The sequence below is a fragment of the Tachyglossus aculeatus genome, chromosome 2 (genome assembly GCF_015852505.1).
Source record: "Tachyglossus aculeatus isolate mTacAcu1 chromosome 2, mTacAcu1.pri, whole genome shotgun sequence".
Classification (NCBI taxonomy): domain Eukaryota; kingdom Metazoa; phylum Chordata; class Mammalia; order Monotremata; family Tachyglossidae; genus Tachyglossus; species Tachyglossus aculeatus.
Genome location: NC_052067.1, coordinates 174,636,852 through 174,662,425, shown reverse-complemented (window position 1 = coordinate 174,662,425; position 25,574 = coordinate 174,636,852). Strand labels below are relative to the sequence as shown.

The 25,574-nt window shown below is 44.0% G+C and overlaps 1 protein-coding gene across 1 annotated transcript in view; it reads right to left on the bottom strand.

Annotated features, from left to right (window-relative positions):
• Positions 1-25,574, bottom strand: part of PDE3A (phosphodiesterase 3A) — a 240,774-nt gene that overhangs the window by 146,484 nt on the left and 68,716 nt on the right. Inside the window, exon 2 of the mRNA XM_038759416.1 lies at positions 4,296-4,346. Within this exon, the coding sequence (XP_038615344.1) occupies positions 4,296-4,346 (51 nt within the window). The remainder of the gene's footprint in view (positions 1-4,295; positions 4,347-25,574) is intronic.

Sequence of the window (25,574 nt, the reverse complement as noted above, 5' to 3'; positions counted from 1 at the left end):
GATTTCAAAAGGGTTTTGAAGATGGGAAAGTTGTGGACTGCTGGATGTGAACGGGGAAGGCGTTCTACACAGGAAGGAGAGCAGGAAACGGGGTCGATGGCAAGAGAGAGGTGGGATTGAATCACAGTCAGGAGATTGGGTTTAGAGTATTCAGGGGTGCAAGCTAGGGGTTTGTGAAGTTAGGAATGTAGGGATAGGTACAGGGGAGAGAAAGGATTTGATGGTTTTTAAAGCGATGGTGAGGTATTTCTGCTTGATGTGGGGATGCTGTATTGTGAAATACCCTTAGACAGGGGAGAATTCAGTCAGCTCCCAAACCAAAGCAGAAAAAAAAAATCCTTGGGTGGAAACCAAAAATGAAATAAATGTTGGCAAGATTTCTCTAAAACAAGTAGTAGTCTGAGGGCTGGTATATGAGAAAGGAAGAAGGGAGGAGACAAACAGCAATGAAAAGACATTATGCTTCTGGAAAATGTGACAAGGCCCTCTGGATTCTCCTGGGGCCTGAATTCCTGCTTGGGAAAATTCAGGTTGTGCTTGGAAGGTTAACTCTTGGGTCACCAGAAGGGGGTCATTTCTAGGATGGGGCCATCATTTCTGGCCTAGTACTGTGAGATGTAATGATATTGTAAGCAATTCATAAATACCAGAATTATTAGGTACCAGAACACTAAGATACAAGATAATCAGGCCACTCCCTGTCCCACATGGGGCTCCCAGAATGAGAGGGAGTGAAAGCAGTCATCTCATCTCCATTCTACATGGACGAGCTGAGGCCCAGAGAAGTTAAGTGATTGCCTGAGGTCACACAGCAGGTCCATGGCAGAGCTGAGACTAGACCCCAAGTCTCCTGACCCCCAGTCCTGTCTTTTTTTCACCAGGGAATTAATGAATCCATCAGTCTTATTGAGTGGGCACTTACTCTGGGCAGAGTATTGTATTAAACACTTGGGATAGTACAATATAACAGAGTTGGTAGAGTGTTTCCCTCCCACAACGAGCATAGTCTAGAGGGGAGAAACGTGGCCTGTGGAAAGAGTCCAGGCATGGGAGTCAGAGGACCTGGGTTCCAATCCTGGTTCCCCATTTGCCTGCTGCATGATGTTGGGCAAGTCACTTCACTTCTCTGTGTTTAAGTTTCCTCAACTGAAAAATGGGGATTCAATGCCTATTCTCCCTCCTCCTTAGACTTGTGAGCCCCATGTGGGACAGGGACTATGTTCAACCTGATTATCTGGACTTAACACTAGCACTTAGAATAGTGCTTGACACAGAGTAATAATAATGAAGATAACAAGGGTTGTTCTGAGAAACCGAGATAACTGGGTGTTTTCTGGCCTAGAAGGGGTGAAAACAGAACCAAACCCTGAGAAGGAGCGTGGCCCAGTGGATAGAGACAGGCCTGGCAGTCAGAAGGACCTGGGTTCTAATCCTGACTTTGCCACTTGTCGGCTGGTTGCTGTTGGGTGAGTCACTTCACTTCTGTGCGCCTCAGTTCCCTCTTCTGTAAAATGGGGATTAGGATCTTGAGCTGAATGTGGGACAGGGACTATGTCCAACCTTATATCTACCGCAGCGCTTGGAACATTGTCTGGCACATGGTAAGTGCTTAAAAATACCAATATGATTATTATTACATGTCAGACAAGCTAAGGAGCAGTCATCTGAGAGGATTGCCCCTATCAAGACCAAGAAGATTTCGGCTGATCCGTCCCCCATGTGGACAAACCTGAATGGAAAAGCCGGGGACAACTAACACCTGACAGTTCATTATCAAACCTAAATTATTCGACTCCAAAAGGACCCCTTAGCGGACCCGTTGTTGAATAGCCTAGATAGTAAAACTCATATCTTTTACATCAATCTTCCTTTTCCAGATGTCTCAAGAACCTCGAATGGCTGCCCATCTTTCTTATTAAGTAGATTGTCTTGGACGGCTCTCTCCCTCTTACCTCACCCTGCTCATCTCCCACTACCCTATTTGGGGCTCACAGTCTCAGTCCCCATTTGGCAGATGGGAGAACTGAGGCCCAGAGAAGTGAAATGACTTTTGATGCTATTGCTGCCTGTCTACTATTTTGTTTTGCTGCCTGTCTCCCCCCTTCTAGACTGCGAGCCCGTCGTTAGTTAGGGATTGTCTCTATTTGTTGCCGAATTGTACTTTCCAAGCGCTTAGTACAGTGCTCTTCACACAGTAAACTCTCAATAAATAGGATTGAATGAATTGAATGAATGAATGAACCTGCACATTTCTTTTTTCTAACAACCTAGTGACTGGGCCTCGTGTGGTCGCCTTCTGGCCACCAGCCCCTTACAGCATCTGTTGAGAAGCAGCATGGTCTAGTGGACAGAATAGGTGCCTGGGAGTCAGAAGGCCATGGGTTCTAATCCCGGCTCCACCACTTGTCTGCTGTGTGACCTTGGGCCCTTCACTTCTCTGGGCCTCAGTTACCTCACCTGTAAAATGGGGATCGAGACTGTGATCCCCACATGGGATGGAGACTGTGTCCAATCCAATCTACTTGTATCTGCCCCAGCACTTAGTACAGTGCCTGGCACACAGTAAGCACTTAACATATACCACAATTATTCTTATCATCATCAATCGTATTTATTGAGCGCTTACTGTGTGCAGGGCACTGTACTAAGTGCTATCCTTCCTCCAGCCTGGAACTGCCTCCTCTTTCATATAATAATGTCAGTCTCCCCCTCTACACTGTAAGCTCATTGGTCAATAGACCAACTCTGTTCTATTGTACTCTCCCAGGAGCTCAGTACAGTGCTCTGTATTCAGTAAACACTCAATAAATAGCACTGATTGATCTGTAAACTGGGGATTAAGACTGTGAGCCCCATGTGGGACAGGGACTGTGTTCCCCCTGATTGACTTGTATCTACCCCAGTGCTCAGTACAGTGCCTGGCACATAGTATACACTTAACAAATATCACAGTTATTATAGTGTTATTATCTACCCCAACTCTCAGTACAGTGCTTGACACCTATTAAACACTTAACTAATGCCACAGAAGCAGCACAGAAAAGAGAGAAGCAGCATGGCATAGTCGATAAAGTCCGGGCCTGGGAATCAGAAGGTCCTGGGATCTAATCCCAGCTCTGCCACTTGTCTGCTGTGTGACCTTGGGCAAGTCACTTCACTTCTCTGCACCTCAGTTACCTCACCTGTCAAATGGGGATTGAGACAGCGAGTCCCATGTGGGACAGGGACTGTGATCAACCCGATTTGATTGTATCCACCCCAGCGCTTAGTTCAGTGCCTGGCACATAGTAAGCTCTTAACAAATACTAGAATTATTATTATTATTAGCTGGGCCTCAGTTACCTCATATGTAAAATGGGGATTGAGACTCTGATTTGCTTGTATTCACCCCAGCACTTAGTACAGTGCCTGGAACAGAGTAAGCGTTTAACAAATACCACAATTATGATTATTATTATTATCTGGGCCTCAGTTACTTCATGTGTAAAATGGGGATTGAGACTGTGAGCCCCACGGGGGACAGGGACTATGTGCAACGGACTGTCTCTCTTTATTGCTGTATTGTACTTTCTAAGCTCTTCATAGAGTGCTCTGCACACAGTAAGCACTCAGTGAATATGATTGAATGAATGAATGAATCCAATTTGCTTGTAACCACCCCAGCGCTTAGTACCGTGCCTGGCACATAGTAGGCATTTAACAGATACCGCAGTTATTATTACAAAAAAAAATGCAGAAGGAGCGCGGATGTACATATATACTATTCTATTTTGTTAATGATGTGCATCTAGCTTTATTTGTATTTATTCTGATGACTTGACACTTGTCCACATGTTTTGTTTTGTTGTCTGTCTCCCCCTTCTAGACTGTGAGTCCGCTGTTGGGTAGGGACCGTCTCTATAGGTTGCCAACTTGGACTTCCCAAGCTCTTAGTACAGTGCTCTGAACACAGTAAGCGCTCAATAAATACAATTGAATGAATGAATTAATCAATCAATCGTATTTATTGAGCGCTTACTGTGTGCAGAGCACTGTACTAAGCGCTTTGGAAGTACAAGTTGGCAACATATAGAGACAGTCCCTACCCAACAGGGGGCTCACAGTCTAAAAGGGGGAGACAGGGAACCAAACCGAACATACTAACAAAATAAAATAAAATAAAATAAAATAAAATAAAATAAAATAAAATAAAAATAATGACAGGGAGCCGCAGGGGGGAGAGGTGGAGGTAGGGAGGGGGCACCCTCTGGCTGGCATGTTAGGCCTGGGGCAGTAGGGGGCGCCACGGCACTCACCTGGGATCCCCTGGGTCCTCGCCTGTGCTCCCATTCAGGGTGACCTGCCAGCTGTAAGGACAGAGAGAGACGGAAGGGGGGAAGGCGCATCAGTGCCATAGAAAAGTAGTGTGGCTCAGTGGAAAGGGCCCAGGCTTGGGAGTAAGAGGTCATGGGTTCAAATCCCGGCTCTGCCACTTGTCAGCTGTGTGACTTGGGGCAAGGCACTTCGCTTCTCTGGGCCTCAGTGACCTCATCTGGGAAATGGTTATTAAGAGTTGTGAACCCCAAGTGGGACATCCTGATAACCTTGTATCCGCCCCAGCGCTTAGAACAGTGCTTGGCACATAGCGCTCAACAAATACCATCATCAGGGTTCTAATCCCGGCTCCGCCACTTGTCAGCTGTGTGACTTTGGGCAAGTCACTTAATTTCTCCGTGCCTCCGTTCCCTCACCGTAAAATGGGGATGAAGAATGTGAGCCACATGTGGGACAACCTGATTACCTTGTATCTACCCCAGCATTTAGAACTGTGCTTGGCACCTAGTAAACACTTGACAAATACCATTATTATCATTATTATTATTGTTGTTGTTGTTATTATTATTATCTCAGACCCATCTGACTGCAGGCTCATCGCTCTCCCTGCCACTAATCAATCAATCAATCAATCGTATTTATTGAGCGCTTACTGTGTGCAGAGCACTGTACTAAGTGCTTGGGAAGTATTTATACATATTGTATATATCTGTACATATTTATTACTCTATTTTATTTGTATTTATTTACTATATTTATTTTATTAATGATTTGAATATAGCTAGAATTCTATTTATTCTGATGGTATTGTTACCTACTTGTTTTGTTTTGTTGTCTGTCTCCCCCTTCTAGACTGTGAGCCTGTTGTTGGGTAGGGACTGTCTCTATATGTTGCCTATTTGTACTTCTCAAGCGCTTAGTACAGTGCTCTGCACACAGTAAGCACCCAATAAATATGACTGAATGAATGAATGAACTAATCACCGCCAGCCCAGAACCTGCCTGGCACCCACTGTGGGGGAGAAACACATTCAGTTTTCCCACCACACCTGAGCGGCCCTCTGGAAATCAATCAATCAATCGTATTTATTGAGCGCTTACTATGTGCAGAGCACTGTACTAAGCGCTTAAAGTGGGGCTGGGGTCTTCAGCCCCTCAGAGGGTGAAGTAGAGAATCAGCAGGGCCTTCTGGAGAAACCACTGGGGCCCCGAGACACAGGACCTGGGTTCTGATCCCAGTTCTGCCACTTGTTTGCTGTGTGACTTTATGCAAGTCACCTCACTTTTCTGGGCCTTACTTTTTTAGACTGTGAGCCCACTGTTGGGTAGGGACTGTCTCTATGTGATGCCAATTTGTACTTCCCAAGCGCTTAGTACAGTGCTCTGCACATAGTAAGCGCTCAATAAATATGATTGATTGATTGATTTTTTCTTCTGCAAAGTGGGGATTCAATACGTGCTATATCCCCAACCTTTTTTTAATGGACTTTTTATGTTAAGGACTTACTATGTGCCGGGCGCTGTACCAAGTGCTGGGGTAGATATGAGCTAATCACGCTGGACTCAGTCCCTGTCCCACATGGGGCTCGCAGTCTTAATCCCCATTTTACAGATGAGGGAACTGAGGCCCAGAGAAGTGAAGTGATTTGCCCCAGGTCACACAGCAGATAAGTAATGGAGGCGGCATTAGAACCCAGGTCCTCTGACTTCCAGGACTGGTCTCTTTCTATTAAGCTATGCTATTTCCTCCCACTTCGATTGTGAGCCTCATGTGGAACAGGGGCTGTATCCCCCAATATTAATAATCAATCAATTGGATTTATTGAGCTCTTACGGTGTTTGAAGCTTTGTACTGAGCAACCGGGAGAGTACAATTCAACAGAGTTGTTAGACACATTCCCTGCCCACAATGAGCTTACAATCTAGAGGATGAATTTACCCTTTATCCCCCCTTGTACTTACTATAGTGCTTACCACATAATAAGCCCTTACCAAGCACTACAGTGGTTATAATAATAATAATGTTGGTATTTGTTAAGCACTTACTATGTGCCAAGCACTGTTCTAAGCGCTGGGGGGAATACAAGGTAATCAAGGTTGTCCCACATGGGGCTCACAGTCTTAATCCCCATATTACAGATGAGGGAATTGAGGCCCAGAGAAGTTAAGTGACTTATCAATCAATCAATCATATTTATTGAGCACTTACTGTGTGCAGAGCACCGTACTAAGCTCTTGGGAAGTACAGGTTGGCAACATATACAGTCCCTACCCAACAGTGGGCTCACAGTCTAGGAGAGGGAGACAGAGAACAAAACTAAACATACTAACAAAATAAAATAAATAGAATAGATATGTACAAGTAAAATAAATAGAGTAATAAATATGTACAAACATATATACATATATACAGGTGCTGTGGGGAAGGGAAGGAGGTAAGGTGGGGGGATGGAGAGGGGAACGAGGGGGAAGACTGTGAGCCCCCCGTGGGACAGCCTGATCACCTTGTAACCTCCCCAGCGCTTAGAACAGTGCTTTGCACATAGTAAGCGTTTAATAAATGCCATCATCATCATCATCATCATCATCAATCATCATCATCACTATCATCATTATCCAGAGTCACACAGCTGACAAGTGCCAGAGCTGGGATTAGAACTCATGACCTCTGACTCCCAAGCCCGGGCTCTTTCCACTTAGCCAATAAAAATGGTTACTTTTGTTGTTGTCAGTGTCCACCTGTCCACATGGCGCAAGATGTTTCTCATAGCATTGTGGACAGAGCACATGCCTGGGAGTCAGAAGGACCTGGGTTCTAATCCCGGCTCCACCACTTGTCTGCTGCGTGACCTTGGGCTGGTCACTTCACTTCTCTGGACCTCAGTTCCCTCATCTGTAAAATGGGGATTAAGACTGTGAGCTCCCAAGTGGGACAGGGACTTTGTCCAATCCGATTTGCCTTTATCCACCCCAGCACTTGGAAAAGTGCTTGGCACATAGTAAGTGCATAACATAGTAAGTGTATGTTTGGTTCTGTTCTCTGTCTCCCCCTTTTAGACTGTGAGCCCACTGTTGGGTAGGGACTGTCTCTATGTGATGCCAATTTGTACTTCCCAAGCGCTTAGTACAGTGCTCTGCACATAGTAAGCGCTCAATAAATACGATTGATTGATTGATTGATAACAAATACCATCAACTATTATTATTATTGTTATTACTATTACTCTGATACTATAGTGACACTCTACCAATAGAGTAGCATTTCCAGTCCAACATTCTTCCTGGCCCTAACCTTGGTCTAGCTAGCTACATGGAGTGTTTTCTAATGAATCAATGAATCTAATGAATCAATGGTATATATTAAGTGTTTATTATGTTCAGAGTGCTGGATTAAGGCCTTGGGAGAGTACAATCCAATTGAGCTGTAGACATGATCCATCAAGAGGTCTTCCTAGACCAAAACCCCGCTTTTCCTCATCTCCCACTCCCTTCTGCATCACCCTGACTTTGCTCTCCCTTCCTCCCAGCCCCACAGCACTTATGTCTATATCCATCATTTTACTTGAAAATAATAATAATAATAATGGTATTTGTTAAACATGTACTATGTGCCAAACACTGTTCTAAGTGTTGGGGTATATACAAGGTAATCAGTTTGTCTCTTGTTGAGCTCACAGTTTTAATCCCCATTTTACAGATGAGGCAAAATGAGGCACAGAGTAGTGAAATGGCTTGCCCAAGGTCACAAGGCAGACAAGTGGCAGAGCTGGGATTAGAACTCACATCCTCTGCTTCCCAAGCCCAGACTCTTTCCACTGAGCCATGCTGCTTCTCATATATATATATGTAAATATGTATATATATATATATATATATATGAGAACATATATGCATATGAGAATATATATTGATGTTGGTCGTCCCCTCCTCTAGACTGCAAGCTTGTTGCGGGCAGGGAATGTCAGTTTATTGTGTAATGGACTCTCCCAAGTGCTTAGTATAGTGTTCTGCACACAACAAGCACTTAATAAATAATTGAATGAATGAATGATCCCTGTCCACAACGAGTTAACAGACTAGAGGGGGAGACATATTTAAACATATGTACATAGTTATACTTATAATCCTATTCATTTTTATTAATGATGTGTATATATCTATAATTTATTTATATCTATAATCTATTCATAATGATGCTACTGATGCCTGTTTACTTGTTTGGATGTCTGTCTCCCCCCTTCTAGACTGTGAGCCCATTGTGGGCAGGGATTGTCTCTATTAGTTGCTGAACTGTACTTCCCAATCCCTTAGTAGAGAACTAATGCACACAGTAAGCATTCAATAAATACGATTGAATGAATGGAGACGGACGTTAAAATCAATCATAGCCACTGAACCCTTGGACAGTTTCCAGTGGCAGTAAGCTCTTGGAAAGCACAATTTGTCAACAGAGACAATCCCTACCCAACAATCAATCAATCATTCAATCAATCGTATTTATTGAGTATTTACTGTGTGCAGAGCACTGTACTAAGCGCTTGGGAAGTACAAGTCGGGCGCTTGGGAAGTACACCACAGAAGTGCTGTGGGGCGGGGAGAGGGGAGAAGAGCAAAGGGAGCAATTCAGAGCGATGCAGACTATTGCATTCAACTTTCCCAAGAGCTTAGTCCAGTGCTCTGTACATAGAAAGTGATCCAGGCCTGGGAATAAAAAGGGCCTGGGTTCTAATCCTGACTCCGCCACTTTGCTCTGTGACCTTGGACAAGTCACTTCACTTCTCTGGGCCTTGGTTACCTCATCTGCAAAATGGGGATTAAAACTGTGAGCCCCAGGTGGGACAGGGGCTGTGCCCAACCTTATTAGCTTCTATCTACCACAGCACTTGGAAGAGTGGTTGACACATAGTAAGCACTTAACAAAAACATTATTGCTATTATTATTATTATTATTAATAAATACCACTGATGATGATGATCGCCATTTGGCTGCGCAACCTGAACGAACGTTCTGATGGAAGTATTACAGGAAAAATACCTAACTTCTGATCTCAATTTTGAAAAACTGTGATTTCTAGTAATTCTCTTGCATAAATAGTCCGATTGCATTTGCATATCAACTATCTAATCTCTAAGTATTTCACTAAAAAGGACCCTACGCAAATAATTTCTCTTTGAGAGGTGGGTTAATTTCGCCATAGTCACTACATTTATGCATATATAATTATTACAAATGGATATAATGGTTATGTAAGCATAAATATATGCATATATATATAAATTCTACATATATATTCATAGGTGTAAAAGTGTGCAGAAAATAAATATAAAAATAGAATACAGATTCTTTACTGGAAAGCACACGGTCTGGTAAATATGCATCTGGGAGCCAGAGGGTCTGGGTTCTAATCCCTGCTCTGTCACGTGCCTGCTGTGTGACCTTGGGCAAGTTACTTCACTTCTCTGTGCCTCAGTTTCTTCATCTGCAAAATGGGACTCAATCCCTGTTCGCCCTCCTGCTTAGACTGTTTGTCTCATGTGGGACGCGACTAATTACCTAGTACTTCCTCCACTGCTTAGACGCGTGCTTGACACATAGTAAGCATTTAACAAATACCATAAAAATATAGTATTATATTTGATTCTACAGGAGCTAAAACAATTCCATGACACCTCTTGCCACTAAGCCATACTGCTTCTCATTGGGGATTAATAATAATAATAATAATAATAACATGTATTAAGCGCTTACTATGTGTAAAGCACTGTTCTAAGCACTGGGGAGGTTACAGGGTGATCAGGTTGCCCCACGGCGGGCTCACAGTCTTAATTCCCATTTTACAGATGAGGTAACTGAGGTGCAGAGAAGTGAAGTGACTTGCCCAAAGTCATACAGCTGACAAGTGGCAGAGCCGGAATTTGAACCCATGACCTCTGATTCCAAAGCCCGGGCTCTTTCGACTGAGCCACGCTGCTTCTCTGATTAAGTCACAGTCTGATTAAGACTGTGAGTCCCATGTGGGAGGTGGAAGCGTTTAGTACAGTGCTCTGCACACAGTAAGTGCTCAATAAATATGATTGAATGAATGAATGACTGTGTCCAACGTGATTAGCTTGTAACCACCCCAGCACTTAGTACAGTGCCTGACACATAGTAAGTGCTTAATATACACCATCATTATTATTTATCTCTGACCTTTGTGCATTTGATAACCACTAAAGAAAATTTATCTTCATTAGATTGCATTCATTCATTCAATCGTATTTATTGAGCGCAGAGCACTGTACTAAGCACTTGGAAAGTACAAGTTGGCAACATATAGAGACGGTCCCTTCCCAACAACAGGCTCGCACTCTGAGGTCAGGAATCCTGCCTCTTAGCACTATCGTAAGCTTCCAAGATCTTATTCCTGAGCCTAGCCCTAGCGCTCAGCATTTGTACAGAATGCTCAATAAATATCTTTGCATGATAGCATTCAGTAAGATATTTAAGAAAAGTGAGATGCTGAAATGGTATGCAGTTATAGAGAATGGTAGAACAGCAGAGAAGCAGCTCGCCCTAGTGGAAAGAACACGGCCCTGGAGTCAGGGGATCTGGGTTCTAATTCTGCCTCCAGCAATTGTCTGCTGGGTGGTTTAGGGCAAGTCACTTCATTCAGTTTCCTCCTCTATAAAATATGGATTCCATCCCCGTTCTCCTTCCTCTTTAGACTGAGAGCCCCATGTGGGACAGGGACTAGGTCCCATCCGATTACCTTATGTCTACCCCAGCTCTTAGAACAGTGCTTGGCACATAGAGCTTAACAAATACCATAATTATTATCATTATCAAAAAACAAAACAGGTTGTTTTTTTTTCCCTTTGGTCCGCAAGTAGTCTCTCTCAAGTCCTTTAATGGCAAATCTGGCAAATTGAAAGAGATGAATTGGGATCAGCTAGATCACAGCTGGATCAGAGGGGCCACAGAGAAACGGCTGCATTTTGAAAACTTTTTTCACCGTTTGCGCACGCGCTTCTATTTCCAGACAAACAAACTCCGTCCGACTCCTCTTGGAACCCTGACTTCCAGCCGCTGATTCCACAGAGCTGGGGATGGAAGTTAAAGGCCTCTCAGAATGAGGATGCCCTCTGGAGGAAAATAAATAGCTCCGTGTCCACGGCAGGATAAATTAGTTGACCACGCTCATTAAACCCGACCGAAAAATCTCACTGGAAAATACAGTCCTTTGACATTTGTATATAATTCTGCTAAAACAGAACTGTATGAATAAAATATCTCAGTTACGCTCGATGCTAGGCATTTAGTGATGTTGTCACAATATCCGTGCTCTGTTTTGGTGACTGAGAAGCCTTGAGGGAATAGAAAGCAAGCAATGCAGTTTAGTGGAAAGAGCCTGGGCTTTGGAGTCAGAGGGCATGGATTCTAAACCCTGCTTTGCCATTTAATAATAATAATAATAATGATAATAATGGCATTTATTAAGTGCTTACTATGTGCAAAGCACTGTTCCAAGCACTGGGGATGTTACAGTCAATCAATCAATCGTATTTATTGAGCGCTTACTGTGTGCAGAGCACTGTACCAAGCGCTTGGGAAGTACAAGTTGGCAACATATAGAGACAGTCCCTACCCAACAGTGGGCTCACAGTCTAGAAGATAATAATGGCATTTATTAAGCACTTACTATGTGCAATGCACTGTTCTAAGTGCTGGGGAGGTTACAATGTGATCAGGTTGTCCCACGGGGGGGCTCACAGTCTTAATCCCCATTTTACAGATGAGGTAACTGAGGCACAGAGAAGTTAAGTGACTTGCCCAAAGTCACACAGCTGACAATTGGAGGAGCCAGGATTTGAACCCCTGACTTCTGACTCCGAAGCCCGTGTTCTCTCCACTGAGCCACGTGTGATCTTACTGTGTGTAGAGCACTGTACTAAGCATTTGGGAGAGTACAATACAACAATAAACAGACACACTGTCTGCCCTCAAACAAGCTTACAATCTAGGAGAGAGAGAGACATTAATATAAATGCATGGATATAGTATAGGATTAAGCAGTGTGGCTCAGTGGAAAAAGCCCCGGCTTGGGACTCAGAGGTCATAGGTTTGAATCCCAGCTCCACCACTTGTCAGTTGTGTGACCTTGGGCAAGCCACTTAACTTCTCTGGGCCTCAGTTACCTCATCTGTAAAATGGGGATTAAGACTGTGAGCTCCACGTGGGACAACCTGATACCCTTGCATCTACCCCAGCCCTTAGAACAGTGCTTGGCACATAGTAAGCGCTTTACAAATACCATAATCATCATCATCATCATCATCATCATCATCAATCGTATTTATTGAGCGCTTACTATGTGCAGAGCACTGTACTAAGCGCTTGGGAAGTACAAATTGGCAACATATAGAGACAGTCCCTACCCAACAGTGGGCTCACAGTCTAAAAGGGGGAGACAGAGAACAAAACCAAACATACTAACAAAATAAAATAAATAGAATAGATATGTACAAGTAAAATAAATAAATAGAGTAATAAATATGTACAAACATATATACATATATACAGGTGCTGTGGGGAAGAGAAGGAGATAAGATGGGGGGGATGGAGAGGGGGACTAGGGGGAGAGGAAGGAAGGGGCTCAGTCTGGGAAGGCCTCCTGGAGGAGGTGAGCTCTCAGTAGGGCCTTGAAGGGAGTGCTCAGTTAATCAATTCATTAACTGAGCACGAGCCTGGAAGTCAGAGGACCTGAGTTCTAATCTTAGATTTGCTAAATGCTGTGGGCAAGTCACTTCGTTCTAAGGGCCTGTTTCTCCTCTTCTCCCTCTTCAGGGACTGTGTCTAGGCTAATTAACCTGTGTCTACCCACGAGATTAGAATGGTGTTTGACACATAGTAAGACTTTGAACAAGTACCATAAAACATATTAATAGCATTGATTGAGGATCTTCTGCCAACAGGGAACTATACTAAGCATTGAAAGTGTTCATTAAAATTAGTAAAAGATTATATTAATTGTGATATTTTAAGTGCTTACTATGCACCAAGCACTATAGTAAGTACTGGGGTGGATATTCATTCAAGCATTCATTCATTCAGTCTTAATTATTGAGTGCTTACTGTGTGCAGAGCACTGTACTAAGTGCTTGGGAAGTGCAATTCGGCTACAGAGACAATCTCTACTGAACAGCAGGCTCACAGTCTACAAGGGGGAGACAGACAACAAAACAAAACAAGTAGAAATAATGATGGCATTTGTTAAGTGCTTACTGTATTCCAAGCACTGTTCTAAGTGCTGGGGTAGATGCAAGGTGATCAGGTTGTCCCACGTGGGGCTCACAGTCTTAATCCCCATTTTACAGATGAGGTAATTGAGGCCCAGAGAAGTTAAGTGACTGACCCAAAATCACACAGCTTAAGCACTTACTGTGTGCAGAGCACTGTACTAAGCGTTTGGGAAAGTTCTCCCCCTTCAAGACTGTGATCCCACTGTTGGGTAGGGACTGTCTCTATGTGATGCCAATTTGTACTTCCCAAGCGCTTAGTACAGTGCTCTGCACATAGTAAGCGCTCAATAAATACGATTGATTGATTGATTGATTAGTCTATTTATTTTATTTTGTTAAGTATGTTTGGTTTTGTTCTCTGTCTCCCCTTTTAGACAGTGAGCCCACTGTTGGGTAGGGACTGTCTCTATACGTTGCCAACTTGTACTTCCCAAAAGCTTAGTACAGTGCTCTGCACACAGTAAGTGCTCAATAAATACGATTGACTGATTGATTGATATGATACAAGACAACAGTAAAAAGTGACATTCCCTGCCCACAATGAGTTCACAGTCTGGGGCAGGGAGAGAGATTGCAATACAAATAAATAACATTACATATATGTACAATATAATACAGGTCTGACACAGTCTCTTTCCCATCTGGGGGTCTAAGGAGAAGAGAGAACAGATCCTGAATTTCTGATTTACAGATAAGGAAACTGAGGCCCAGAGAAGTGAAGTGGCTTCCCCGAGGTCACACTGCAGGCAGGTGGAGAAGCTGGGATTAGAGCCCAGGTCCTCCTGGCTTCCAGGCCAGGGATCTTTTCACTAGACCACGCTGCTTCTCTAGTAGACACAAACCCTTGGCCTCAGAGGGTTTTCTATCTAAGGGGAAGATAGAAATGCTAAATACCAGGTTTATGTATAAGCGCCATGGTAGGGGTGAATTTAGGTGATGTGGAAGTAGAGGCAGAAGTCTCTAGACTTAGTACAGTGCCTGGTACACAGTAAGCGCTTAACAAATGCCATCATTATTAGACTGTAAGCTCGTTGTGGGCAGGGGATGTGTCTTTTCATTCATTCAATCATACTTATTGAGCGCTTACTGTGTGCAGAGCACTGTACTAAGTGCTTGGGAAGTGCAAGTTGGCTACACATAGAGACGGTCCCTACCCAACAGTGGGCTCACAGTCTAGAAGGGGGAGACAGACAACAAAACATATGAACCAAATAAAATAAATAGAATAAATATGTACAAGTAAAATAGAGTAATAAATATGTACAAACATATATACATATATACAGGTGCTGTCTTACCACCTCTGTACTCCCCCTAATGTTTAGTACAGTGCTCTGTGTGCAGTAAACACTCAATAAAACCCATAAAAATTTATTATTATTATGGTTTTCTTTAAGTGCTTCTCCCCCTTTTAGACTGTGAGCCCACTGTTGGGTAGGGACTGTCTCTATATGTTTCCAACTTGTACTTCCCAAGCGCTTAGTACAGTGCTCTGCACACAGTAAGTGCTCAATTAATATGATTGATTGATTGATTGATATGCCAGACACTGTACTAAGCACTTGGATGAATACAAGAAAATTGGGTTGAACACAGTCCCTGTCCCACATGGGGCTGACAGTCTTAATCCCCATCTTACAGATGAGGCAGCTGAGGCACAGAGAAGTAAAGTGACTTGCCCAAAGTCACACAGCAGACATGTGGTGGAGCTGGGATTAGAACCCATGACCTCTGACTCCCAAGACCGCACTCCTGCCACTAGGCCATGCTGCTTCTCTATATGTCCAGACAGTACAAACATTGATGATGGTATTTACTCTACGCTTATATTATGACAAACATTATGCTAAATTCTGGGGGTAGAAACAAGATATTCACATACTGTAAGCTGCATGCTTCCCAGACTGTAAGCTCAATGTAGGAAAAGAACATGTTCATTCAATTGCATTTATTGAGTACTTACTGTGTGCAGAGTACTGTACTAAGTGTTTAACATTTCTACCAACTCTGTCAAATTGTACTCTCCCAAGCGTTTAGTACTGTACTCTGCCCACTTTAAGCACTCAGTAAATACGACTGGTGATATTAACACAGCTCTTGTTCTACACAGAGCTCTCAACTGAAGATGACAGAACAAGTATTGAGCCCCAATTTTTCAGATGAGGAAACTGGGTCCCAGAGAAGTTAAATGACTCGCCCAAGGTCACACAGCAACAGGCCAGAGGAGGGGCCTGGCTAATTCCATTAGCTCGTTTTCTAAATGGACAAACTTCTCGAACACAATCAAAGGAGGAATGAGAGGAAAATCTAAAAATAGAGGCAATGACGCTCCCCTTATCTCAACTTGGCCCTCTTATCTTCGGGGACTACTTGACGAGCCGGCCTGGTGGGCTGACCAGAGGGCACGTGCCACTGTCCTGGAAATGATGCCAAGTCCTTGTCTTTCAATCTCTGCCTCCACAGTAAGTCAGTCAATTACATTTATTGAACGCTTACCGTTTGCAGAACACGGTATTCATTCATTCGTTCAATCATATTTATCGAGTCCTTGCTGAGCGTAGAGCACTGTACTAAGCAGTTGGGAGAATATAATATGACAATAAACATATTACCTGCCCACAACGGGCTTACAGTCTAGAGGCAGGGGAAACAAACATGAATATAAATAAATAAATGACAAATACGGACAGAAGTGGTGTGGGGCTAGGAGGGGGGATGAAGAGAGGGAGCAAGTCAGGGCGATGCAGAAGGGAGTGGGAGAAGAGGAAAGGAGGGCTTAGTCAGGCTTTGAAGTTGGAGGGAGAGTCATTTTCTAAGCACTTGGGAGAGTTCATTATAACAATAAACAGACACATTCCTTGCCCACAGTGAGCTTACAGTCTAGAGAGAAGGACATTAATAGAAGTAAATAAATGACAGATCTGGACATAAGTGCTGTGGCGCTGGGAGGAGGGGAAGAACAGAGAGAGCAAGTCAGGGAGATGCAGAAGGGAGCAGGAGAAGAGGAAAGGAGGGCTTAGGCTGGGAAGGCTTCTTCGAGGAAGGATTAGGGGCCCAGAAAATTTCAAGGAAAGTAGGGTGACCATTGCAGCCGGCAGACAGGTGAGAAACAGCATGGCCTAATGGAACAAACCCAGGCCTGGGAGTCAGAGGACCTGGGTTCTAATCCAGACACCGCCAAGGGCTTGCTGTGGGTCCTCAGGCAAGTCATTTAACTTCTCTGGGTTTCAGTTTCCTCATCCGCAAAGTGAGGCCTCAACACCTGTTCTCGCTCCTACTTAAACCCTGAGCCCTTTGTGGGACAGAGACTCCGTAACAAGCAAAAACTTTTCATCACTGGCTTTAAAGCTGTCCATCACCTTGCTCCCTCTTACCTCATCTCCCTTCTGTCCTTCTCCAACCCAGCCCACACACTCCGCTCCTCTGCCGCTGCTAACGTCCTCACTGGGCCTCGTTCCCGCCTCTCCCACCATTGACCCCCCGGCCCACGTCCTACCTCTGGCCTGGAATGCCCTCCCTCCACAAATCTGCCAAACTAGCTCTCTTCCTCCTTTCAATCAATCAATCAATCAATCAATCGTATTTATTGAGCACTTACTGTGTGCAGAGCACTGTACTAAGCACTTGGGAAGTACAAGTTGGCAACATATAGAGACAGTCCCTACCCAACAGTGGGCTCACAGTCTCAAAGAGGGAAACAGAGAACAAAACCAAACATACTAACACAATAAAATAAATACAATAGATAAGCACAAGTAAAATGAGTAATAAATATGTACAAACATATATACATATATACAGGTGGGTATTTGTTAAGCACTTACTATGTGCAAAGCACTGTTCTTAGCACTGGGGAGGTTACAAGGTGATCAGGTTGTCCCACGAGGGGCTCACAGTTTTAATCCCCATTTTACAGATGAGGTAACTGAGGCACAGAGAAGTTAAGTGACTTTCCCAAAGTCACACAGCTGACAATTGGCAGAGCCGGTATTTGAACCCATGAACTCTGACTTCAAAGCCCGTGCTCTTTCCACTGAGCCGTGCTGCTTCTCTTCAAATTCCTACTGAGAGCTCACCTTTTCCAGGAGGCCTTCCCAGACTGAGTCCCCCTTTTCCTCTGCTCCCCCTCTCTTCCCCATCACCCCAACTCACTCCCTTTACTCTCCCCCCTCTCCCCGCCCCACAGAACTTGTGCATATATGTACGTATCTATAATTCTATTTATTTCTATTAATGCCTATTTACTTGTTTTGATGTGTGTATATCTATAATTCTATTTATTTATATTATATTATATTATATTTATTTATTTATATTGATGCCTGTTGACTTGTTTTGCTGTCTGTCTCCCCCCCATCTAGACTGTGAGCCCGTTGTGGGCAGGGATCGTCTCTCTTTATTGAGCACTTACTCTGGGGCAAGCACTGTACTAAGCAGTTGGGAGAGTACAATAATCCGAGATCTCCCCAACACTTGGTGCTTGGCACATAGTACGTGCTTAACAGATACCACTGAAAATGAAAATCGAAAGCACCATTAATTGAATCGTATTTCATTCGATGGTATTATTGAGAGCTTACTTTGTGCAGTGCACTGTACTAAGCAGTTGGGAGAGTACAACACAACAATAAACAGACACATTCCCTGTTATGTTCCTCTATCAGTCAAACGCCCATCCTCCCTTATACAAATTCTGATTATTCCCAGAGAGCTGTCTCATGGTCTGGACCAAAATCAGGATGCAAAATAATTGTCTGACAACAGATTTCCTTTAATTTTGTGTTCATAAAAGCCATATGACTATCATCTGATGCAGCTCTCCCAGTTCCATTCAAGGTTGAAGCACTGGGAGTCAGAGGATGCGGCTTGGGAGTCAGAGGACGTGGGTTCTAATCCCAGCTCTACCACTTGTCTGCTGTGTGACCTTGGGCAAGCCACTTAACTTTTCTGTGCCTCAGTTACCTCATCTGTAAAATGAGGATTAAGATTGTGAGGCCCACATGGGACAACCTGATTGCTCTGTATCTACACCGGCACTTAGTACAGTGCTTGGCGCACAATAAGCACTTAACAACTGCCACTATTATTATTATTACAATACAAAAGAGTTGGTAGGCACAATCCCTGCCCATGGGCTGACAGTCTAGAGTAACGAGTGTTTACTGCATGCAGAGAGCTGTACTAAATGCTTGGAAGAGTACAAGATAGTTAGTACACATGATCTCTGCCCTCGAGAAGCTTACTATCATCTGTTTTGATTGAGCTGCTACTGTATGAAGAGAACCACCACTTATCAGCTGTGTGACCTTGGGCAAGTCACTTAACTTCTCGGTGCCTCAGTTACCTCTTCTGTAAAAATGGGGATGAAGACTGAGCCCCACGTGAGCCAACCTGATTACCTTCTATCTACCCCAGTGCTTAGAACAGCACTTGGCACATAGTAAGTGCTTAACAAGTACCATTATTATTATTAATATTATTATTATTACCAAACTGAGTGCTTGGAAGAGTACAGGTTGGCATTTACTGAGACAAAAGAAAACGCAAGAGTGCCTAGATGAATTTACGAATAACATTCAGAATATAATGTTTGCAAAAACAAGAGAGGTAATCCAACTACAGTAAAGGTATCTGCTAAAACTGTAATGTACTTGAGAGTAGGGATCAGTTTTATAAACTCTACTATACTCTCCCAAGCACTTAGTGTGGCGCTCTGCACACAGTAGGAGCTCAATAAATACCAGTAATGGATTGTAAGCTTCTCAAAGGCAGGGATCATGTGAATGAACTCTATTGCACTCTTCCAAACGCTTAGCTCAGTGCTCTGCATACAGTAGGGGCTCAGCCTAATGGATTGAGCACGGCCCCGGAAGTCAGAAGGATGTGAGTTCTAATCCCAGGTCTGCCACTTGTCTGCTGTATGACCTTGAGCAAGTCACTTCCCTGGGCCTCAGTTACCTCATCTTAAAATGGGGATTAAGACAGTGAGATGTGAACTGTGTGTGACCTTATGACCTTGTATCTACCTTACTGCTTAGAAGAGTGTTTGGCACATAGTAAGCGCTTAACAAATACCATAAAAAAGTAAATAACAATGATGGATTATAAACTTCTTGAGAGGAGGAATCATGTTTTCTAACTCTATTGTACTTCTCCAAGCACTTAATTCAGTGCTCTGCATTCTTTTATTCATTCATTCAATCGTATTTATTGAGCACTTACTGTATGCAGAGCACTGTACTAAGCACTTGGGAAGTACAAGTCGGCAACATATAGAGATGGTCCCTACCCAAAAACAGGCTCACCCAGTAGGGGCTCAGTAAATACCATTTATAATAGCATCTATTAAGTGCTTATTATGTGTCAAACTCTGTTCCAAGAGATGGGGTAAGCACTAGTTAATTAGGACAGAGACAGTCCCTGCCCCTCATGGGGCTCATTACCCACTCCTTGTCAACAGGGACTGTATCCAACCTAATAGACATGCACCATGGCTCAGTGGAAAGAGTATGGGCTTGGGAGTCAGAGGTCATGGGTTCTAATCCCAGTTCTGCCACTTGTCAGCTGTGTGACTTTGGGCAAGTCACTTTACTTCTCTGTGCCTCAGTTCCCTCATCTGTAAAATGGAGATTAAGACTGTGAGCCTCACGCGGGACAACCTGATTACCTTGAATCACCCCCAGAGCTTAGAACAGTGCTTGGCACATAGTAAATGCTGAACAAATACCATCATTATTATTATTATTACTATCCCAGTGCTTAGAACAGTGTTTGACACCTAATAAGTGCTTAACAAATACCATAATAAGTAATGATACTAGCAGTAAGGAGTCCATAGCATCACTATGGGTCGGACATGACTCCATAGTGTAAGACAACAACAACAAATAATATTCAGTGACCCCCTTGATGCAGTACACTATACTAGGGGCCTGAGAAGTACAGAAGACAGAACTGACACGCTTCTTGTCCACAAGGAGCTTACACTCTAACAGGGGAGAGATGACCAGAAAATACATCTACTATGTCTGTTTCACTCTCCCACATGCTTGCTCTAGTACTCCAGTCATTCAGAAGCACTTACTGGGTGCCAAACACCATTCTAAACTCTTAAAGAAAACCTCTTCAAGGTTTCAAACTCTCATCCTATCCCGCCTTGATTATTTTATCAACCTCCTTGCTGATAGTACAGTGCTTTGCACACAGTAAGCGCTAGGTAAATACGACTGAGTATTGAAAAGAGGCAATCAGACAAATCAGTCAGTGAAAATGCACCGGCTGAGAATTTCCAAGGCGTGATATTTTCAAGGACCCTCTGAATGCACAAATAATTTCTCCAGTTGCCAAGAGACCTGCAGTGGCCTCTGACGATTCTCCCTGGCTCTTGCTGTTGGCCTGGGTCCTCCCTGGCCTCTGGGCAAACAGAGAGTCGTGTTGACCAAACCTAGTTTCCCTCCTGCAACCCCCACACTAGCCAAAGGGCCGCTTTCTCCATCAAAATTGGAGAGAAGCCAGAACGTTTAAACAGCCTGCAGGGGCCTCAGGTCCAAGAAGTCCTTTTTCGAGTGTTTATTTTCCTCTTTTAGTTCTCCAAATCAAGGATCGCCTTAAAACCGTGACTGTTCCTTGCATTTGGAGGAACTCAAAGAAAGTATGCCTACAATTACAACGGGAAGGAGCGTGGCAGAGTGGAAAGAGCCAGGGTGACCTGCGTTCTAATCGCATCTCTGCCACTTGCCTTCTATGTGACCTTGGGCAAGTCACTTAATTCACTCATACATTCATTCATTCAATTGCATTTATTAAGCACTTACTGTGTGCAGAACACTGTACTACGTGCTTGGGAAAGTACAATACAACAAGAAACAGTGACATTCCCTGCCCACATCGAGCTCAATCGTATTGAGTGCTTATTGTGTGCCAAGCCCTGCAGTAAGCGACAGGGAGAGTACACTAACAATAACTAGACACATTCCCTGCCCATGATGAGCTTACTTATTAATCTTTAATTATAATGATGGTATTTATTAAGTGCTTATTTGTCAAGCACTGTTCTAAGTTCTCCTCACTCTCGGCTTCAAGGCTCTCCATCACCTTGCCCCCTCCTACCTCACCTCCCTTCTCTCCTTCTCCAGCCCAGCCCACACCCTCCACTCCTCTGCAGCTAATCTCCCCACTGTGCCTCGTTCTCACCCATCCCACCGTCAACCCCTGGCCCACATCCTTCCCCTGGCCTGGAATGTCCTCCCTCCGCACATCCACCAAGCTAGCTCTCTTCCTCCCTTCAAAGCCCTACTGAGAGCTCACCTCCTCCAGGAGGCCTTCCCACACTGAGCCCCCTCCTTCCTCTCCCCCTACTCCCCCCTTCCCTATCCCCCCTGCCTTACCTCCTTCCCCTTCCCACAGCACCTGTATATATGTATATGTTTGTTCATATTTATTACTCTATTTTACTTGTACATATTTATTCTATTTATTTTATTTGGTTTATATGTTTTGTTTTGTTGTCTGTCTCCTCCTTCTAGACTGTGAGCCTGCTGTTGTGTAGGGACTGTCTCTATATGTTGCCAACTTGTACTTCCCAAGCGCTTAGTACAGTGCTCTGCACACAGTAAGCTCTCAATAAATACGATTGAATGAATGAATGAATGAAGTGATGGGAAAGAGAAAAGGTAATCGGGTTGGACACAGTCCCTGTTCCACTTGGGGCTCAGAATCATAATCCCCATTTTGCAGATGAGGAAACTAGGGCATGGAGAAGTGAAGTGACAGGCTCAAGATCACACAACGGTCAAGTGGCAGAGCTGGGATTAGAACTAAGGTCCCCTGATTCCCAGGTGCGCTCTTCCCACTGGGCCATTCTGCTTCTCTGTGCCTCAGTCTCCTCATCTAGAAGATGGGGATTTGATACCTGTTCTCCCTCCCTCTCGGACTGTAAACTCCGTGTGGGACAGGAAGTCAGTCTGATCTGACTGTGTTGTGTCTACCCTGTGCTTAACAGAAGGGAAGTACTTAACAAATACAGCAGATATTATTAGTATTACTATTGCAACGCTGACACCCGAAGGAATCCATGCTCTTTCAATTGTCGACTCTCAGATGAATTGTCTTTGTGCCCCCAAAGGAAAATTGATGGATTCACCCCTCTCCCTTCTTTTTCTTTTAATTCCATTTTTCTGCAAGGTGTGAACTAATTCAACCAATCAGTGGTACTTCCTGAGTGCTTGCTGTGTGCCAACCGCTGTACTAGATGCTTGGGAAAAAGTACAATACGCTAGAATTGGTAGACATGATCCCAGCCCACAAGGAGATCACAGTAGGGAGAGGGGTATGGACACCAAAATAAATTACAGGCAGGGGGACTGTAGAATGTTGTGAAAAGCAGTATGTCATAGTGGCTAGAGCCCGGGCCTGGGAATCAGAAGGTCATGGGTTCTAATTCCAGCTCCACCACTTGTCTACTGCATGACCTTGGTGAGTCACTTTACTTGTCTGTACCTCAGTTTTCTCATTTGTAAAATAGGGATTGAGACTGTGAGCCCCATGTGAGACTGTGTGCAACCTGATTTGCTTGTATCTACCCCAGAGCTTAGTACAGTGCCAGGCACATGGTAAGCGCTTAACAAATACCATTATTATTATTATTATTATTATTGTTATTATTATTATAGATGGTTAGCTCATCCTCTAGACTGTAAACTCGTTGTGGGCAGGGAATGGGTTTGTTTATTGTTATATTGTACTCTCCCACATGTTTACTACAGTGCTCTGCACACAGTAAGTGCTCAATAAATACAATTAAATGAATGAATGAATGAATGACTGAACAAATGGAAGAATGAGAGAGTAAAGGATATAAAAAGCAGCAGCAGCATGGCTTATTGGAAAGACCCTTGGGCTTGGGAGTCAGAGGTCATGGGTTCTAATCCTGATTCTGCCACTTGTCTGCTGCATGCCCTTGGGCAAGCCATTTAACTTCTCTGTGCCTCAGTTACCTCATCTGTCAAATGGGGATGAAGCCTGTGAGCCCCATGTGGGATAACCTGATGACCTTGTATCTATCCCAACACTTAGAACAGTGCTTGGCACACAGTAAGCCCTTAACAAATATTATTATTATTGTAACTTTTTATTTATTTTTTCTTCTGGGAGCTGTTACATATGTACTACATGCCAGGCACTATACCAGAGAGATACAAGATAACAGGGGTAGATACAAGGTAATAGGGTTGAATACAGTTCATGTCCCACTTTATCCTCATCCCCATTTTGCAGATGAGGGAACTGAGACTCAGAGAAGTTCAGTAACTTGCCCAAAGTCACACAGCAGAGAAATGGCAGAGGTGGGATTAGAATTTAGTCCTTCAGACTCCCAAGCCCAGACTTTAAGTCGTATGGATCTTGGGGATGGTTGAATAGCAAGTCCCCAGAGGGTTAGAAGTCCAAGTGCAGAGGGGACCCAGAGAGGAGGGAGGGTGGGAGAGATGAAGGTTAAGTCAAAGCAACACGAGGAAATTTGAGAGTCCTACAACCGACTTCTTCCTCTGAGAAGAGGTCCCGCCATCGACCCCTGACCCTCATCCTACTACTGTCCTGGAATGCCCTCCCTCCTCATATCTGCCAAACTAGCTCTCTTCCCCGCTTCAAAGCCCTAAAGAGAGCTCACCTCCTCCAGAAGGCCTTCCCAGACTGAGCCTCCCTTTTCCTCTGCTCCTCCTCCCCTCCCCATCATCCCTACTCCCTCCCTCTGCTCTACCCCCTTTCCCGCCCCAAAGCATATGTGTATATTTGTACATATTCATCATTCTATTTATTTTATTAATGATGTGCATATATCTATACTTCTACTCCTTTACATTGATGCTATTGATGTCTGTCTACTTGCTTTGTTTTGCTTTGTTGTCCCCCTTCTAGACTATGAGCCTGTTGGGTAAGGATTGTCTCTATCTATCACCAAATTGTACATCCCAAGTGCTTAGTACAGTGCTCTGCACACAGTAAGCCCTCAATAAATACGATTGAATGAATGAATGAACGAAAGAAAACCTCGCTGAATCGGTGTCCGTGGGCAGGGTTCAATGGGTGCCTCTCAGATAAATTGTGCGCATTTGTGTGGGGGTGTTGGAGGTTTGGAATGCATCGGGGAGGGCGATGGACGCAGTTAGCATAGCAGGATGAAGGATGATTTCAGTGGGAGGGATGAAGGGGCCCCGTGAAACTGATTGAGGAGGTAAAATTGAAGATGTCACATCTTATTAAGATCCATTCAGAAAAATAACAAGGTCAAGATGAAAGAGGTATTTGATACCATTTTTCAAATGCCGGGCTCTGAAAATTCTTCTCTTCTTAAGGAACCAAGTCTGGGACCCCTGGGAATAAGATTTTGTCTCTCGGCTTGACAGGGAAATGAAATATCATTAACAGAGAGTCAGGCGGTACATAATGAACTGACAGAAGTTTCCACTCGCCTTTGCTCGCTACTAGTTTCTACACGGCCCAATTCACCTCCCCTGGTGTCTGTGTTGCAAATGGCCGGACTTCTTTCGGGGCAGACCCAGGCTGTGGTTGGGACATTATGATACCATTTATCTCTCCAAACCAACGAGTAGCTCGGGCAGATGAAAGAATATCACCGCACTCCACAAAACCAACTTAGCCGAAGCAGGAGGAAAAGGGAGAGCCAGACTAGAAACACAGCTGAAGCCACAGAAAGCCCCCTTCTAGACATCTATGAAGCCCTCCCTGCCTCTTTCCTGCTTGGCTTCTGAGTTCTTCCTAGAGTTTGGCGGCCCTCGGTGGAGACGATGAAAAATCAAAACTTAAAAGGCCAATCATTTCTAGCAGAGGAGGAGAAGCCCGAGGAAGCCATGTGGGCTTCTCTTTTCCCAAGTCTACGTTTCTCTCTGCTCAATCTATGAAATGATTAGGACTAAATAGTAGAATCACAATGTCCTATTTTTTTTTAAAAAAAAAAAGGC